Source organism: Protopterus annectens, chromosome 6.part1 (assembly GCF_019279795.1).
Source record: "Protopterus annectens isolate FY-2018-M chromosome 6.part1, PAN1.0, whole genome shotgun sequence".
In the NCBI taxonomy this organism is placed as follows: domain Eukaryota; kingdom Metazoa; phylum Chordata; order Ceratodontiformes; family Protopteridae; genus Protopterus; species Protopterus annectens.
This window is the reverse complement of record NC_056738.1, coordinates 321,666,233-321,684,206: the sequence shown is the minus strand read 5'-3', so window position 1 is coordinate 321,684,206 and position 17,974 is coordinate 321,666,233. Positions and strand designations below refer to the sequence as shown.

At 38.9% G+C, this 17,974-nt stretch overlaps 1 protein-coding gene across 2 annotated transcripts in view; it reads right to left on the bottom strand.

The window, feature by feature from the left end:
* The window catches only part of LOC122805531, a 2,823,268-nt gene that overhangs the window by 763,328 nt on the left and 2,041,966 nt on the right, over positions 1-17,974 (bottom strand). For both annotated transcript variants that reach the window (XM_044075738.1, XM_044075739.1), the window contains one exon: positions 7,157-8,089. In XM_044075738.1, coding sequence (XP_043931673.1) covers positions 7,157-8,089 — 933 coding nt within the window. The remainder of the gene's footprint in view (positions 1-7,156; positions 8,090-17,974) is intronic.

Genomic DNA, 17,974 nt, shown 5'->3' with positions numbered 1-17,974 from the left:
GGGGGAGATGGTCCATGGTCTAGTTAGTTGGTGGTTGTTAAAAGTGGAGAAGACAGGTTTGTAGTAAGCTAGAGGTTGGTCTGATTAATTCAAGGTGGAAGCAGAGATGGTTTGAGATAACAGGTGGTGAAAGCCAAGACAGGGCTGAAAGCCAAGACAGGGCTGATTTTCATAGATGGTGAGGAGATATAGCCCAAGCAATATAACTAAGAGGAACATAATTAGCCTCATCTTGATAGTGTAGCACTTGGTAAGGAATGTGGGTGGAGAATTAACAAGGTTATTGGCAGGAAGGGATGGTGTGTGGGAGTGGTGTGTGGAGGTGTGGGTTATCTGTGATAGGTTGTAGAAGAGGGAGTGGTTTATTGGGCTTAAATTTAGCACTAGTGGGGGCGGGTGGAATTTGGGGGTAGGGTGGCAAGCAGAGCAGGGCTATACCAAGCTACAAGGATTTCCAGAGTCTGTGAGTATGCAGGCTTAAAGAATATGATTTTACAGTACTTTTACTCAATTGTTTTTTAAAGTGAGCTGCATTTTACTCAATTTTACCCAATTCTTTTTAAAGTGAGCTGCATTTTACTCAATTTTGTGTTAAACTAAGTTAATAGTTAGCAACTGTAAGATGAAGTAGGCAGAGGGAGCTTATTATTCAGGCTGTTTGAGCTGTAATATGTTTGTTTTTTTTACTTAAAATAGCAGCCTGACTAGAAAGTCCAAGACTGTTAAGCTATATCTTACTATGGACCCTAGGCTACCCGTAGACCCAGTTCAGCCAAGCTATTTATTAGCACAACAGTTACACTTAAGATATAGACCTTGCAGTCCTTTTCCTTAGAGAGGGACAGTGCAGGAGGACAGTTAGAGCCATTTGAGGTATGGACAGGTCGGGTGGAAAGACCTTGCAGTCCTTTTCCTTAGCGAGGGACAGTGCAGGAATGCTTTCCTTTTAGTTTTCAGGTAGATAGTTTCTTTTCATCACAGTTAGAGCTGTTCAAGGTAAGGACAGGTGGGGTGGAAAGATCTTGCGGTCCTTTTCCTTAGCAAGGGACAGTGCAGGAATGCTTTCCTTTTAGTTTTCATTTCGATAGTTTCTTTTCAGCATAGTTCGAGCAATTCGAGGTAAGGACAGGTGGGGTGGAAAGACCATGTTTGGTTAGAAAAAACGCTGACTGGGTCCTTAGGCACTAGGGGTTTGAATATGGCGGCCGCAGTAGTCCAGATAACAAATAACAATGAATGAAAATGACGCTAATGTAAGACTGCAATATCCTCCACAGCCCTAGTAAACTATTAAATACAGTGAAGGAGCAACATTCTATGTTACTGCCTATAACATGGTCCACTTTTCCTAGAAGCAGTACGAATTGCATTTATTCACTGATGGAAGTTTTTTCACAAAGGCAACAGCACTGAATACAAGTGCATGAAAACTGATACTATGGGTTCAACAATATAACAATCTAAAAGTGTTACAAAATAACACATAACACTGTACCACTTGTACAAGACTGGAAAACAACCAATAGCATAGTGGGAGAGGGTAAAAAGAAAGGGAGTGCAAGAATGAAGAAATAAATGGGGAGGAGGCTGCCAGCATTGCGGCATACTAGGATAAAGCCCTCACTACGAACTTGGTGAACTGACTCCGATTAGTGGTTCAAATGCCTGAGGTGGTGTCAAGAGAAGGATGGGAATGAACATTTGGGGTGAGGGGGTGCACAATTGGATGCACCTTGTGTTACAACCCTGATAGAAGTTGAGGGCATGCAAGAAGCATTGTCCTAAAGGGGAATCACCATAGAGGCAGGAAGACACACCATATGTCTCATTGCATGTCCAACCTCTAGAGATTAGCAAGGTGTTCATGGTGGAAAGGAGGAGTTAGTACATAAAAACATTCCCTGCAGCAATATGATGCAGACCAGGAATGCACTGATCCTTTTGCTGACCCCAAACCTAATATTAGTTAGTCTGTGAGAGCTAGGAGGAGAGACACTGAGGTTTACTGATGGTCAGCTATGGGAAACAAAAAGATAAGTAAAAAAAGTAGAAGAAAGAAAGAGACCACACAGAGGAAACAAAGGTAGAAGAATATCTCACCCCCACCCACAAAACAATGCACTGTCACTCAGCATAGAGAGGATGACAACACAGTACAGCAGGCTGAATGAAGAGTAGGAAAGCAAAAAATGGACAGAAGGTGTAGAATGAAAGGCACAGGACAAATGGAACTGATACAGGTACATGGAAAAGAATGTGGCAGAGTTACTGAGGCTAGTCAAAGCAACAGGGGGCATATGTGACAGGGAGGGATACAGAAGGTGTGCTCAAAAAAAGGAAAAAAAGCAAGTAGGACATTGGGTGACTTACCTTATTTATGCTGTTCAGTGTTGCACAAGTGGTACAGTGTGATATGTCTTTTGTTCACACTTTAAGAGTGTCAGCAGATATTGGTAAAGAGTGTCAGCAGGCACTGGTAATCTGAACATCTTACCTGCTGAATCCATTTACACTGAATACAAAAGCAATGCTTTTATTCAGAAGTAATGTGTCAACATTGCGAACATAATCTCCAGACAACAGAATACATCCTAACACACACTACATTTCCTTACGCATGAAAATGGTTACAATCTCCAGCACAGGGTGGCATTTTTCAGCAATTCCATGGTAGTACAGTTCTGATCTACACTCCATGACCCTCAGCAAGTGCTCTTCACACAGTCTCGATAACTGCCTCTGTGATGTTCCAGGGATTCCAATCAAAAGTCACTTATTGCATGGATTCCACAAGGTTCAATTCACATCGCAGAACTCATAAACAGCATGTAAATCTGCTTGTCATGTATAATTCAGACAGTGTCAGGCTTCTACTGCATTCATACTTCTAAGAAGCCCCTGTGCACATAGGTCCAAAATGGTCCTCAGATCAGGACACTGCTCTTAAGCATGGTAAACATTCTTGGATGCAAAGGTTCCAAAGCTCATTTTCTTGCCCAAAATAAACACTGCCTCAGATAAGCAAATAATTCACGAACTTTGGACAGGTTGAAGGAAATCCATTGCTGACAGGTATTTCACACATTGCTGAAAAATACAATCATAACCATAGAAGGAAGCCAATCCAAGACCCTGCAAATTCCTCTGAAGCTAATGTGAAAAAAAAGACAGCCCTTGGGGCATGTGTTTGGGAAGTTAAGATTGTACACTGTTTACTGCAGTTGCCCTAAAATATCCTAAAATAAACTTGGGTACAACATTCAGATTATACTCCACCAGCAGCTTAAGCAGCATAGACAACATAACATCCCACTGTATGCCTTTAGTGTTAATAGCTCATTAGGGCATATACAAACGGCACACATGTACTGATACAATGGAAGAAGAAGAGCTCGTGTATACCATATAACTGCTGCAGGACACTTCCCTCTGTTAGGAATGTGCCCTTTATTAGCCACAGATCACCTGCACTAAGATCTTTCAGACTACCATGTGTCATTAGAAGTAGTTCCAGGTTGCTCTGTTTGTCTGTATGATAAGTGATTTAGAAAGGATCCTGACTTAATGGGCCACTCTTCAGCACTGAACTACTACACAGCCTCCATACTTATGGTTGGTCTCTGTCTGTTCACCCTCTGCAACCTGTGTATCCTCTGTACTATTGTTCTGTGAGGTTTCAGAGTGGGCAAACATTTGAAATGTCAGGATCCTGTAGTGCGAGTCTCAAAATATGAAGTCTAAATGGCTGAAAGAACGTACTTACATATACTAAGTCCAAGATATAATTTCTCAGAATATTCCCTTTTCTTTGAGGTATGGCAATCTTGGAGTTGGCATATATAAGTTCATGGGGGGGGGGGGGGTCTTAAAGGAGAACAGCGATATTCGAAATCTGCTCAGTAATTCCTCTCCATTTGTGCTGGAGGTAGTGACTATCATTTTTCTGTGTCCTTCAACTTGCATGCCATGTAGGGCTCCTCTTTAATGGTCTTCTCCCAATTACAAAGGCAACCCTCTATCAACAGCTGTTAATTTCACTGCTGACTCTTGTGCATATCCCTAGACATTGCCAATAGTACTGGGTGGCATCTGGCTGCCCAATGTGTTGTTTTCGTCCTCACCTTGTCTGTTCACTGCAATTGCTATGAAATGGTGTATTATCTCCATGACAACTGCTGTTGATGTTGCTGCTTTCATATGGCTGTTTAACTTGCCCTGGATGCTGGTATTGTATAAAGATTTTCCCAGGCATCTGGACATGGGACTTTCAAACATGTGGTAGGGGACAGCTTCCTGTTCCAGCTTTCTAATCCATGTCATCCATATGCACTTCACTCCTGGGGTAGCTTGTCAGTTTGCATTATTTCAGTTGACCTTTTGGTAGCAGCCATGCACTTAGCAAAAGAAGTAAACAGTGGGTCACCTGAAGTCCATACTTACTGACTCGTCCGTTTTCACGGTTAATCCCACAGTTAATGCCTCCTTATACTTCTTCAACTAATTATACGTGTAAAAATTGTACTTAGCTTGTGCTTTTTTTTACTCAACTGTATGTCGGATTCCAAATCTGGAATACCTAAAGACTTAACAGCTTGAAAATGTTGGGCAATGAGTCCTACTAATTTATGAACAATAATCCTATGCGTACTGTAAAGCTACAGTGCTTCAACACATGGAACTGAATACTGGAGGTCAATGTCTAAGTCAATAAATATTACAAATAGTTTTATTCTAAATGTTATGAATGTTTTGGTATATTTAAAAAAGGCATGACTGTGTGAGCTTTTTTATCTTTGCCTGTGTTAAATACTGCAAAAAGAACTACTGAAAGGAAGTACATGTAAATTTGATGAGCTAAAACAAATATCAGTTGGGGAAATACATGTTTAACGTGAAAATGAAACATTCATGAATAATTAATGTGCAATCAAAGTATATGAATCCTCAGATTAGAAATTAATATTCATAGAACACTGCCATAATGGCTTTATCAATTGGTTGGTATTACTTTAAAATGTAAGGGTAATGACTGGATGAAGAGAACAATGCACAATGTTCTATCTGTGCAGAGGACTGGTTAAGAAAAATGCTCAAAACAGCAACATTAGAACAGGTCATTTATTGTTAAAATTATCCTAGGAAACTAAAAAAAGCAAATTGTTTCTTGTGAGAAGTTACAAAGGCTTTGATCTGATGTCTAACTTCAAGCTGTACTCATTTAACCTAGCTTTCTCTATCTACCAACATGCTCCAGGCCTACAAGTCAACTTTCCAAAGACATACTTTTATTACCTGTAAAAAGGTTATCATCTGCCGCCTCTGTGCAGTGGTGTGTTTGGCAGTGAACAGAATCCAGAATAGTGGCACAGAATTTTTAATTAGCGGTTATGAATGCAATTCATGAGAGACTACCCCCCCCCCCAAAAAAAAAAACAAATACCTTGCTATTCTGGATGGATGTCATGCTTCAGGTGGGTTAATTACTCTCCACAGCTGCTAGGCGAGTGGTCACTTATTACTAAAAACAAGTAATGCTGTACTACTGAACAAATTTTTCATTAATGCTGTTATGCCTACTCCAATGGAAAATTATTACAGGAAAAAAGTTGTAGTGCAAGTAACAAATGGGAATAAAAGGAAATCTTGAGAATCCAACTACAGAAACAGGGCTCTCTTCATAAACATGGTGCTCAATCATGCTGAACTTGTACAATGTGAAAACTAGGTAAAGTCCGAAAAACAGCCTTAAAGGTTATAAAATCAAAAATGAAACATAAAACCACACCCAGTGCACTTGGAGTTGCTGAAATAACCTGAATCAAAATTTATTAAAACCTGGTACACTATGCCAACTGTATACCAGAGCCTAGTATGATTCTCTGCAACTACTAACAACTGAGTACCTGCTGAAATACAGATATGCAGTTGGTATACAGATGGGGTGCTGCAGGATAGTCTGAGCTTTACAAATGTGTGAATCATGGACTACACTGTGGCACAGACACATAGGTTAAAAGACATACAACTGTTGACAAAAGAAACATTAAGATGCAGCCCAGTGCAGAATTATCTGGTAGTGGTGATGTGTTGCTCAGCTGAGCTTAGTTGAGCAATTAAACAGGCAGCAAACTGGTGTTAAAATACAGCAGAGATTCTATAACATTTTCTGGTGTACACCAAAGAGCACATACGCACAGTGCCTCAACCATAGATAGTACACCAACCACACAACGATGTGCTTCAGTTTCCACTGATGGAGAAATCAATCAACTAGATTATCCTCATTGGCATACATGCTAATAAGATGACTACCGCAGTCACAGGCAATGAGCTAAACAATTATATGAACCGGCCTTACCTACAACTGCAGAAAACTGTTTACAATATCCCTCTGGACTACAGAAGAACTGTAAATGTTCAAGTTTCTTCCATGGCCACTGGAAATGTAGACTTATTCTAGGATTGCCTAACTGTGAAACTGCAGCTATATAACAAGCCTTAGGCACTTCTGTTCAATAACAGCAAAGATAGTAGCCTCTCTTTCTCACTTATGGCTCAAGGGTGAGTAACTGGATACCATGTACATCTCTCTGACATTTCACTGTACCTCATGGATATAAACTGTATTACAGTCACACTGCTTCTGGTTTTGCACTATATGTTCAGTTTACCCTTCTGTGTCTCAAGTACCATAATTAACAGTAATGAAAAGAGGTGGTCTGAAAACAGCAAAAACTGGCATCTTTATAGGGCATCGATACAAATTGACTGTCTGTGTTTGCTCATCTTAACAGAATACCAACAATGATTACGTACGTGCATTCACTTCGTCCTCTAACACCCTACCATAATAACAGGAGTATTCACAGTAACAGCCCTACAATTCATTTTTATGAATCAAGGTATTGGCAGAACTGCAGAACTATATCTTTTATGTACAATCCATGTTAAGGACTGTACAACATTTTTATGAATATGGGTCAAGTCTAGTGAAAATATTCCAAACAGTGGTAATAAAAAGGCATGCACTCCTAGCAAAATAGCATACTACTTCAGTTTTTAATAACAAATGCCCTAAATCATACCAATAAATGCATAATTTTCTGAATGCCATAAACCATTACAGTAATGTCATAACATACAATGTATTTCTTACCTCTACTTTTTTATTTCCTTGATCCAAAATGGAAAGACCATTCTCACTTTCATCAAATGACATTGATTCACTCTTGAGGCGTGAGCGACGCTTCTTGACAAGATCTGCATCCCTTACGTGAGCAAAGCTTGACTTACTTCCATGTGTCCGAGGAGGAGCCACAGGACACTGACTTCCACTTGAGACAGTGCGTTGTAAACGTTCTCTTTCTGGTCTATTACTTGTACTTTCCATTGTCTGTTGCACTGTTTTATCTGGTACTGTCTCTGATATGAAGCCAGCAATACTAGAATTATCCACAGTCTGTGCCTTCTGTGCCAGTTTCTTTGTACGAGGGGGTGGGTGAGGTTCAATTACTGTCTCTTTAGCCTCAGGTCTTAACTGTTCATCAGTAGTCCCATTTATCTTTATCTTATCAGTGACATCTTCAACTGCAATAAGATCCTTTCCTGTCTTTTTACTGTCACAGACATCTTCTTCAGTACTTGCCTTATTATCAGTAACAGGTTGCAGTTGTTGTGCTTGATCAGGAATGCTCACAGTTAGTGCACTAGGTAAAACTCTCTCTGCCAGTTTAGCTGGCAGAATTTCACTGTTAACTAATGACTTCTCCACCAGGTTAGGTCTCTCTGCCTTATCTTTGCCAGTAGGTTTCTGGAGGGCTACACCTGCAGCAGCAGACTGTATTTTTTCAGAGTAGAATTTTTCTGGGTTCACGGATAAGTCTGTGTCCATTTCAAAGCTTCCTACCTTATATGTACTTTGACTACTATTTTCTTCAATCTGGATGACATTGAGCTCTTGGTTAGTGAAATAAGCTTGGATCTGGCAGAGGTACGTCATCACAATTAGTTTGTCTGGAACAGTCAAGAATACCATATCTGCAGGTTCAATCAGCCGAGAAATTCCCAGACTAGCAAAACCATCAAAAGCCTAAAAAAAAAAAAAAAAAAATTAAACACTTAGCAAAGAGCATTGCTTATTTTATGTGACACTATTGCAAGGTCTGGAAACTACACCACCATATATTTGGAGAGACTTTCATGTTCAACCAAAAAAACTGACGTAACAGCCTGTTTTTAAGGCATGGCATACAGTTTAGATATACAATGTACAGCTACATGAGGTACTCACCATAGCAATTGATGACTGAAATGTCCCTACTTTTCCAGAGTTGTCTGGTTAAGCAACTTACTATCAGCAACCTTTCTGGTAACAAATTTCTTTAAGCAGTAAAGAAATACAGCGGGGGAGGCGGGGTCTGTGACTGTTTCCAAATAAAATGAATTAGAGCACAATCCAGGCACACCATGCTTCTGCTATGAGAAAAGGAAGCCTCTAAAAAGAAGCTTCCTAAAATTTACCAAAAGATAGCACAATCGACAGAGTCCCTTAAAAGGGTATTACCATCAATCCAGAAGTAATATTATATCAACCTCTTCAACATCCCCAACTACTGCACTTCATAGAAAAATTATATCGCTTTGGAGAAAAGCACCATGCTACTGTTGTACATGATAGCAGGTCTCACTACAACATCTGGGCTGATTTAATTCAAATAACAGTCACAGATTAAGATATACAGTAAAGCACACAGACATCTTACTTTGTTTCCCTTAAGTTATGAATTGTTCTGTGCAAAAGGCTAATCCACCATACTGTTTTGGTGACCAAACATTGGTATGGGAAGGGCTTGAGTTCATAGTCACTTTTTGATACACCTTTGTTATTTCAGATTGTTTTCCTAGTTTTCCTAGATGAAAGGTCTTATACTGGCATCACAGCTTTAATAGGAATAAGTACTGTCATGCACCAGATTCTCTCTGCAACACAGAACCATAAGAGAGGAATAGGTGTGTTTAAGTATACTTACTTTAAAACCAGATCTTCAATGAGTGGTCACTATAATAGTAAACTGTGACATTTGAGTTACTGCCACCTTATCATCTCTTCATCCTGATCAGAGTTTCATCAGCGCTACTGCATTCTTTATGAAGGCATTGCTGTTCGCATATCACTGTTCCACAGAACTGCAGTAGGTGTCTGATGCACCCATATAGAGTCAGCATTACTAGAATGCTTCAGTATTTGGAGACCCTTTAGACCCATAGGGAACTATGATTGTGGTAGGTTACTACCCTACAGAAAGATTACGGAAAATAACAAGTAATTTAGAAATAAATGTAATAACATTTCTAAAAACTAAATACAAATTGCTCAAGGTGATGGATCGATTCTTTGAGATCTGATGAGATTGTATGCATACTTATTCACATCTGTACTATCTGATATAGAGGAGACTCACTATTTGCTGTGATATTAAGTATTCCTATACACAACTATGCTATCTTCAATGGGAGATGGTCACTGTAACAGTAAATCATAACATTTTGGTAGATTCCCAGTCATTATAACACCCACAGAAGGACAGGAATTACTGGATCCCCATAGAGCCCTGCCATTGCAAATCATGTACCAACCCTCTATATATCTTATTTGTGGTGTTTAAGAAAGGTACATTCTTCATGCCATTAACTTCTAAAATGCATCATGCAGAAATATTTTTGAAATATGCTCCTGATATTGCCACTGCCTTACAAGAGTTGATGCTTTTGTGCCTTGTAAAGGTCTGTATTATCCATCATAATAAAAGGCAATGCAATGGACCAACCATTTAGATTTGCTTAATAACTTATAGACATTGTTTCCCTTTCTTGAATAAAAGAGTTGTTCAATTTTCTTGTCTTTTTTTGTTCTCCTTGTTTAACATGAGTTATCCATTCATATTCAGTAGATGAGAAAATGTCCCCCATCATTTTGATAAGCTGCTTAAAAGAGGTGCAGTTGAATGGATTGCTTAAGAAATAGTACTGATATCACCTTAGGCAAGACAAAGGATTAGTCGTGTTTGACACACTGATGCAACCTAATACAGACTTGTTACTCAAAGATTCCACTGAAATAAAAGAAAAATGCCAAGAAAGATATTTTAATTCCACTGTTTGTTGGCTTAAGAAAAATGCAAGGTATTCAAATCACACAGAGGATAAATATGTCTTTTGGAGGTATTAAATGTAAGCAAAGAAAGACTTCAATGGATGTGAAGCAGTCTCAGGAAGAGTTTGCAAACAAGCAGATATTGTTAACATCTATACTTTGAAGGATGATGTAACATGCCAATGCTTATTAGAATAAGCAACTTACAACAGAGACACAGGTGAGGTGTTTATTCACAGTAACCTTGTAGAAAATATGTGCACCACATAACACATAACTCTAGGCATTAACATACTTAAAGCTATTTGTACATGCCATCTTTTTCTAGTTATAAAATTGTGCTTACTGAAATTCCAGTGATTGTGATCATTTAAAAACTGGAATGAAAAGTGCAAATGTGAGGGAACATATAATAAGTTTGAGGTTTTGGTACCCCCTTACTCTGGGGTACAGTATCATCATCATCCACCCCCTTTTTCCTATTTTCTAAATGGTGTTGGGGTGTCATGTCAACTGTTGCCACTTATCTCGATTCACTATCACTCTCCAAATGTCTATGACATTCATGCTTGACAGTTGCAGGTCTTCTCTCAAACAATCCATCCACCTCTCAGCTGGATGCCCTCTTTTCCTCTTGCCTTCTGCCTGTCTGTCCCAAATATTCTTCACCAGATTGTCTTCTGCTTTGCTTTTCTGCACATGAGCACAAACTGCCGTAGCCTGTTCTTTTTGACTTTCTTTGCAACTGGAACTACTTTGGCTTCTGCTCTGACGTCTTTATTTCTCCATCTGTCCACCTATCTCAGACACTTCATCTCCATTCCCTGTAGCCTTCTCAGCTACTCTGCCTTTACTATCCAGGTTTCTGTACCATACAGTAGTACTGCTCACACCACTGTTTTGTATACTTTTCAGCTTCTTTGGTATTCTTCTGCCATACACTACCCCTGGCACTATGTGCCAGTTGGCTGTAGCCCCTCTGATTCTAGCTTTGACCTCCTTATTCAGACTTCCCTTCTCCTCTAGGGTTACCACCTGTCCCACTTTGCAAGGGACAGTCCCTCTTTGGGCAGATGTGCCCTGCAATAAAAACCTAAAAAAAGGCAAATGTCCTGAAATTTTAGGATAAGTTTTCCTAAGTTTTCTTTAATAGCTTCATAAAAGCAATTTTGTATCTGAAATACCTAAGTGTTACATGAAATAGCAAAACAACTAAAATGCTACACGAATAAGCTTTTATTTTGGCAAAAAAGTGATGTTCTGTCCTTTGCACTGGCCTTGGGTATGTTTTGTCCCACATAATCTCGTGTTTCTACACAAAATGTCCCACTTTGAGCATTTGAAAAGGTGGTAACTCTATTCTCCTCAACCAACCCTTCCAGCCACATGAAGCTGTTAACTGGTCCCACTACTACTTTCCCTTCTAACTCTGTCCTCAGCTTCTTTAGATTTTCTTCATTTGCTGCCATTACAACTGTCTTATCTGTGCTCAGTTTCATCCTATGTGCCTCCCCATTCTGGGGCATTGTGATCTTATAGCTAGTATACACAAATGGAAGGGTTGTAGGTTAGGGGTGATAAAGGTCCATCATAAAATTACTGTAGCAACATGTGTCAAATCAAAATTAGTCATGTTTTTTTAATTGAAGTCTATTTCCAAAACTGTCACATCTCACAGGATCTGGTTATACACTCCTGATAGTCCTATACACTGCAGAAATATGTACACATGTATACTGCAGCTCAGTTGATCAAGCTCTGAACTGTAGAATTGTCAAGCATAATACATTTAGACTGAGTGCTTCTCAGAGTGTGTTGGAACTGCCCCCCCCCCAAACAGCACCCATAAAAATACCTAAACAACACGGGTTGTATCAAAGTTACATATTTTCCATCGCAGTCTACTTTCCAAAGTGTCAGAACTCAAGAATCTAGTTCCAGGGCATGACCAAGATGCAGGCTAGTTAGCAGCACTTTTCTTGAGCTCTGACAGTCATTATATTTACTGACAGGAAAAACTGAAAACCAGGACTAATTTCTTCACAAAATTTTAGGATATAATATTTAAAGGTCACTGGTTTCATTTATCAGAAATAATTGCCAGCATTTAACAAAATTCCAGTCAAAAACTTCAACAGAAAGGCTACTGATACTGACACAAGATGAGCAACTCAAAATACAACTTTCAAGACCAGTCTTCAAAGAAGGAATTGCAAACCTTATTAGTCAACATGTCTGAACTAATCAAAAAATGTGATAAAATTTACAGTAGACTAGATTTATATAAAGAAGAAAACTCCAGACAAACAGTGGTTTTAAAAGAAATGATGCAGCAACAAAAGATCCAAATAACCCGGATGGAAAACATTAAATGACCTGGATGGGAGATAACAGAACAAGAACTACAAGTGGAATTTATTGTGAAGCAAAATACAGCTTTAATAAATAAAGAGGATGATCTCAAGAACAGATCCAGGAGGAATACTCTTCAAATTTATGGTTTACCTGAAAATGTGGAGGCTCAAAACATGACCAATTTCCTCACAACCTGGCTTCCCAAAGCTTTAAATCTGCAAGAAGCCTTTTCATATGGAATTGAGAGGGCACACCAGTCTTTGACTAAATCAACCATGTACAACAAGGACAAAACCAAACCAAGATCTGTCATTATTTTTTCTCTTCACAGGACAAAGAACTGGTTCCGAAGTCAGCATGGACCAATCCCCCAATTAACTATGACAATAACATTATTAGGTTTGATAATGACTACTCTTCTACAGTGGCAGCAAAAAGGAAGGAATGATTGCCATTAATTAAGAAACTTAAACAACAGTAATTAAAAGTTCATCTTTTATTTCCAGCCAGACTTCGCATTTTTTTCCAGGAAGGCACCAGAACATTTGAAACCCTGGATACTTCAGTTTCTTTTTTTTCCTAAAAACCACTTTCTAGATCAAACAGAAGAAATGGATTGTTTGGCACCTAGCCTCAAACGTTAAGCTGAAAAAAATAACTGGCAGACAACAGGAAAGAAAAGTAAAAAAAAAATGAAGGACAAATGACTTTCATTATCTACTTGTTAAAATAAAATGTTTTTGCATTATTAAGCAGCTGCAGTTTATGGATAGGGAAACATAAATCTTCAGCAGTCTAGTACACCATCAGGAAAAGGTAACTCACATTAATTTATCTTTACTACTTTGAATTTATAACCAACATTAATACTTAAATCAAATAGACAATACAGTCATAACTACAGGAACTGTTATTCCTGTTAACAATGCTTATGGGTTACCTAATATACACTAAGAAAGTGAATGGCAACTGGGAATAGTTGTGTTTGGGTTGGGCTGGACATTATACTAATACTGTCATTTGAATGTTGGTTGCATTGACTCTTTACTTATATTTATAGCTGATAGCCTTGCTTCTCTTTTATTTTTTTATTTTATTTATTTTACATTTGTTAACCGGGCTAGTCTAGCTGGATATATGTCCATTTTCAGTAGAGGCCCGGGGAGAAAAGCTCCACACATAAATCAATATAAAGAGACATACAAAACAAACTTTAAGTATAATAAGAATATACATTTAGTAATAAGAACAACAAATACCTAAGGCACTTACAAATATTATACTAGGTCAGTAATAGCATGACATTAAATAATCTAAAGATTAGCACTTAGTTTTCAATAATCTGTCAAAGAGAAAGAGGTAAAGCAGGAGATTTAAAGGGATTAATGTAGTATAATACAAGAGAGGAAAAGAGTGAGAAACAGTAGTCAAGTAAGGAGACGGAGTAGGAAGATGGAATAGAGGGTAGGGGAGAGGAAAGGAAGAGTTAGTCAGAGCATAAGAGGAGAGCAACAGAGCAAGAAAAAAGAAATAGTGTGTATAGCTAGTAAGCACAGAATATAGTTAAGGTAGAGTGGGGGAGTGAAGAAGGTTAATCAGGAGTCCTGCAGGAACACAGCCAGTGGTTTTGGAAGTACAGTTTGATTTTTTGTTTGAAGAGTGGTAAGGAGGAGATTAGAATGATATCAGTGGGTAGGAGATTCCATGTCCTACCTACAGTATTAGTGAACAGAGAGTCACCAGCTAAGTTATGGGATTTTACAGATTTGGTCGTAAGTTTAGAAGAAGATCGAAGGGAGGTATGATTGTTATAAGGGATTAAAAGTTGAGAAAGTATTGGGGTGTTCTCCGGTTGGTAGAGTATCTTGTGGGCAATAGTAAGTTGTGAGATGATAAGACAGTTTTGTAGCTCTATCCAGCCTAGGAGTTTTAGGTTATGACAGCGATGTGTTCTGAAAGGGTTACTGGTGGTAAAGCGAGCAATGCTATTATAACAGGTTGCTAGTTTATTTAGGTTAGTCTTTTTAAGGTTAGTGAAAATAGGTGAGGCGTAAAAGAGAGTAGATATCAGATGGGAGTGGGCGATAGTAGCTCTGGTAGAAGGTGTAAGAAATGGTTTAATACGGTATAATGAACCTATTTTTTTTGTTAACTGTTTTGATGATGTTATTGATGTGTTGATCAAATGTGAGATTGTTATCAATGGTTATTCCTAGCAGTTTAGTTGTTGTGTCAGGAGAGATGATAGTGGTGTCATTGGACAAGATGTTGAAGTTTAATGGGGAAGCTCTAGTGGTAGGAGTGAAAAGGAGAAGTTTAGTTTTTTTAGCATTGAGGAGTAGGTACCGCCTAGAAAACCAAGTTTCTACAGTGTTGAAGGTAGTTTGAGTTAGAGAGAGAAGCTCTGAAGAGGTAGATGCTGAACAAATAATAATGGAGTCGTCAGCGTATTGGATGCAGGTAGCTTGAGGGATTACAGTGTTAAGATCGTTTATGTAGAGGGAGAAGAGAAGTGGCCCAAGAATGGAGCCCTGTGGGACTCCAATAGAAACAGGCAATAAGGAAGAGATATGATGGTCCCAAAGAACGGCTTGTTGTCTGTTGCTTAGATAGGAAGTAAACCATTTTAAAGCCAGGTTATCAAATGACAGGGATTCAAGGATGTTAATAAGGGAAGAGTGGTTCACCATATCAAAAGCTTTAGAGAGGTCAATGAATAGAGCAGAGGAGACAAGGTTGGAGTTACGATAGTTGTTGATGGTGTTATCAAAGGAAAGGAGGGCAGTGGAGGTGCTATGGTGTGGTCTAAAGCCATGTTGGCAACTGGCTATAATGTTGTGTAAAGAGAGATACTGTACAAGTTGCTGATGAATACATTTTTCCATTATCTTAGCTAGAGGTGAGAGAAGAGCAATGGGTCTAAAGTTGGTGTAGTCAATAGAGTTACCACCTTTGTATAGTGGGATGATATGAGAGACTTTCCATATATCAGGTATGGTTCCCTCTTGGATAGTCCTATTTATGAGTATAGATATAGGGTATGCAATCTGTTTAGCAGCCTTTTGAAGGAAGAGAGAAGGGAGTTTGTCAGCAGGGGGGTGCAGGGTTTCAGTTTGAGAATAAGCTTGTAGATGAAAGAGGTAGAGATGGGCTGAAGAGTGAAGTTGTTGGGGGAGGCAAAATTACTTGGAGGGTAAAAGTTATTGGTGTTTAGTTGTCTAGCAAGAGATTGAATGGTTTCTATAAAAAAGGAGTTAAAAGCGTTTGCAGTATGGCTAGGGGTATCTGGGTCAGCGTTTAGAGGGGAGGGAGTTTTAGCTGTTCCAGGAGAAAGGAGTTTGTTGATAGAAGACCAGAATTGTTTGGGTTTATTTAAATGGGTTTCTTGTAGTTTACAGTAGTAGTTCTTTTTGTCAGAGATTATAGCTTTTTTTGTAAGGTTTCTAAGTTGGCAAAAATGAAGAAAATCAGAGCTGATTCGATGGTATCTCCATTTGGCCCAAACTTTATTTTTAGTTTGAGTTAATTTCTTTGTTTCCTTTGAGAGCCATGGGGCTGTATTAGACTTTATTCTAACAGAGCGTTCAGGGGCATGTTTATCCAATATGGAAAGGAAGGTAGAGTTAAAGAAAGATACTGCTTCATTAAGAGGAAGAGATTTCAAGAGGTTCCAGTTGCATGTTTTGAGTTCATTTTGAAATAAGTCAGTTTTAAAGTGTTTGGTAGAGCGTATTATTTTAATGTTGGGGAGGTTTTGATAGTCAGTCTTTTCCCTAGAGATATAGGTTAGGCAGTGGTCACTGAGGTCATCAGGCATAGTTCCTATCTTATATGAAACATTGGCTTTGTTTATGAGTATCCAGTCTAAGATACTCTGTTTCTTACTTTGTTTATTAAGCCTTGTTAAAGTGGTAATGGATTGAGTAAAACCATGTAGGTTTATATGACAGGAGGGATTTTCATTATTAATGGTATTCCAGTCTATATTAAAGTCACCCAGAATAATAGTTTCTTGGGGGTAGTTAGAGGAAACCCAACAGAGGAAGTCTTCTAAGATAGGCATATTGTTGCCTGGTGGAATATACATGCAGATGATGTAAAGGGCTTTTTGTGCATTTAATTGAAGTTTAGCTATGATTGCTTCAGCTCTAGCATCCTGAGTTGGACAGGCTGGGAGGGTGGAGATGCTAAGATGGTTCTTAAATAGAATTTCCACTCCACCACCTTTACGCTTAGAACGATCAAGCCTATATAGATTATAGCCTTGGGGTGTAATCTCAGTATCTTTGGTGGCTGGTTTTAGCCAAGTCTCTGAGAGGCACAAAATGTCAAAGTGGTGAGTGTCTAGGAGGGCATGTAAGTAGGGTACTTTGTTATTTACACTTCGTATATTTAGATGTCCTATGAGTAGGGTATTATTGTATTTAGGCCTAGATACTTTAGGGGAGGAAGAAATAGGGCCAGGGTTGGGGTGAATGCTTCTAACAAAGCTTTATTAATGTGTTTAATATACATAAATAATTAGTTTTAGAGTACATGATTTACACACAAAATGTTCTGTTTTAAGATGTACAATAACTCATTTATACAGTATTTATGATCGTTTTCTTAAAGAAAGTTTTTGTTTTAAAAATCTGCGGTAATACATTTCATAAAAATTAACAGAGTAAGCCACGAAGCTCGAATTACACACAAAGAATCAAAAGCACCACACTTGCATTCTCTAGTTTCCCGCCGGAATCACAAGCTGATTAGACTGTTTTTTTTGTTTTAGAACTCTTTACTTAGCTTCATGAAGCAATTCTGAAGCCTGGGTTTTCCCACAGTCAAACAGAGGTGCTAAAATGAAAGTAAGAGAAGCTTACAGCACTCGGATATAGTTGTTTTATCATTCTAAACTCTTAAAGTGACACTTACACTATTTCACCCTATCCAAGTGTATTAAGAAGTTATGTACCTACCATAACGTTCCATGTTAGTTGTCTTCTTCTCGCCTTCTTTCTTGCTGGATGGGTTCAGAGCCGATCCTCGGCTCCGACTCGGCCAATACTAAAAGCTCGAGAGCTAATTCCACCGGCTCGAGGCTCCCCTATATCCCACAATGCTAGGCGGTAACTACACAGATCTTGTTTGATAGCTATACCAAGCAACCCTAGTCTCCATAGAATGGAGTAGGGAAACCCACCTCAAAACAACCTGCGTGAAAGGTATCGCAGACCTAAGAAAGGAGAAAAAGAGGTGGAAGAACGTGTGGGAATGACGACTTCCAGAGGAAGAACACAAACTGAATTCCTGTCGGTCTGTCCAGGCTTGGGGGAAGGAGGGTGGGACGCAAGAAAGAAGGTGAGAAGAAGACAACTAACATGGAACGTTATGGTAGGTACATAACTTCTTAATGTTAAGTTGTCCATCTCGCCTTCATTCTTGCTGGATGGGACCGCGTCCCTAGCACCTTATCCCGGGAGG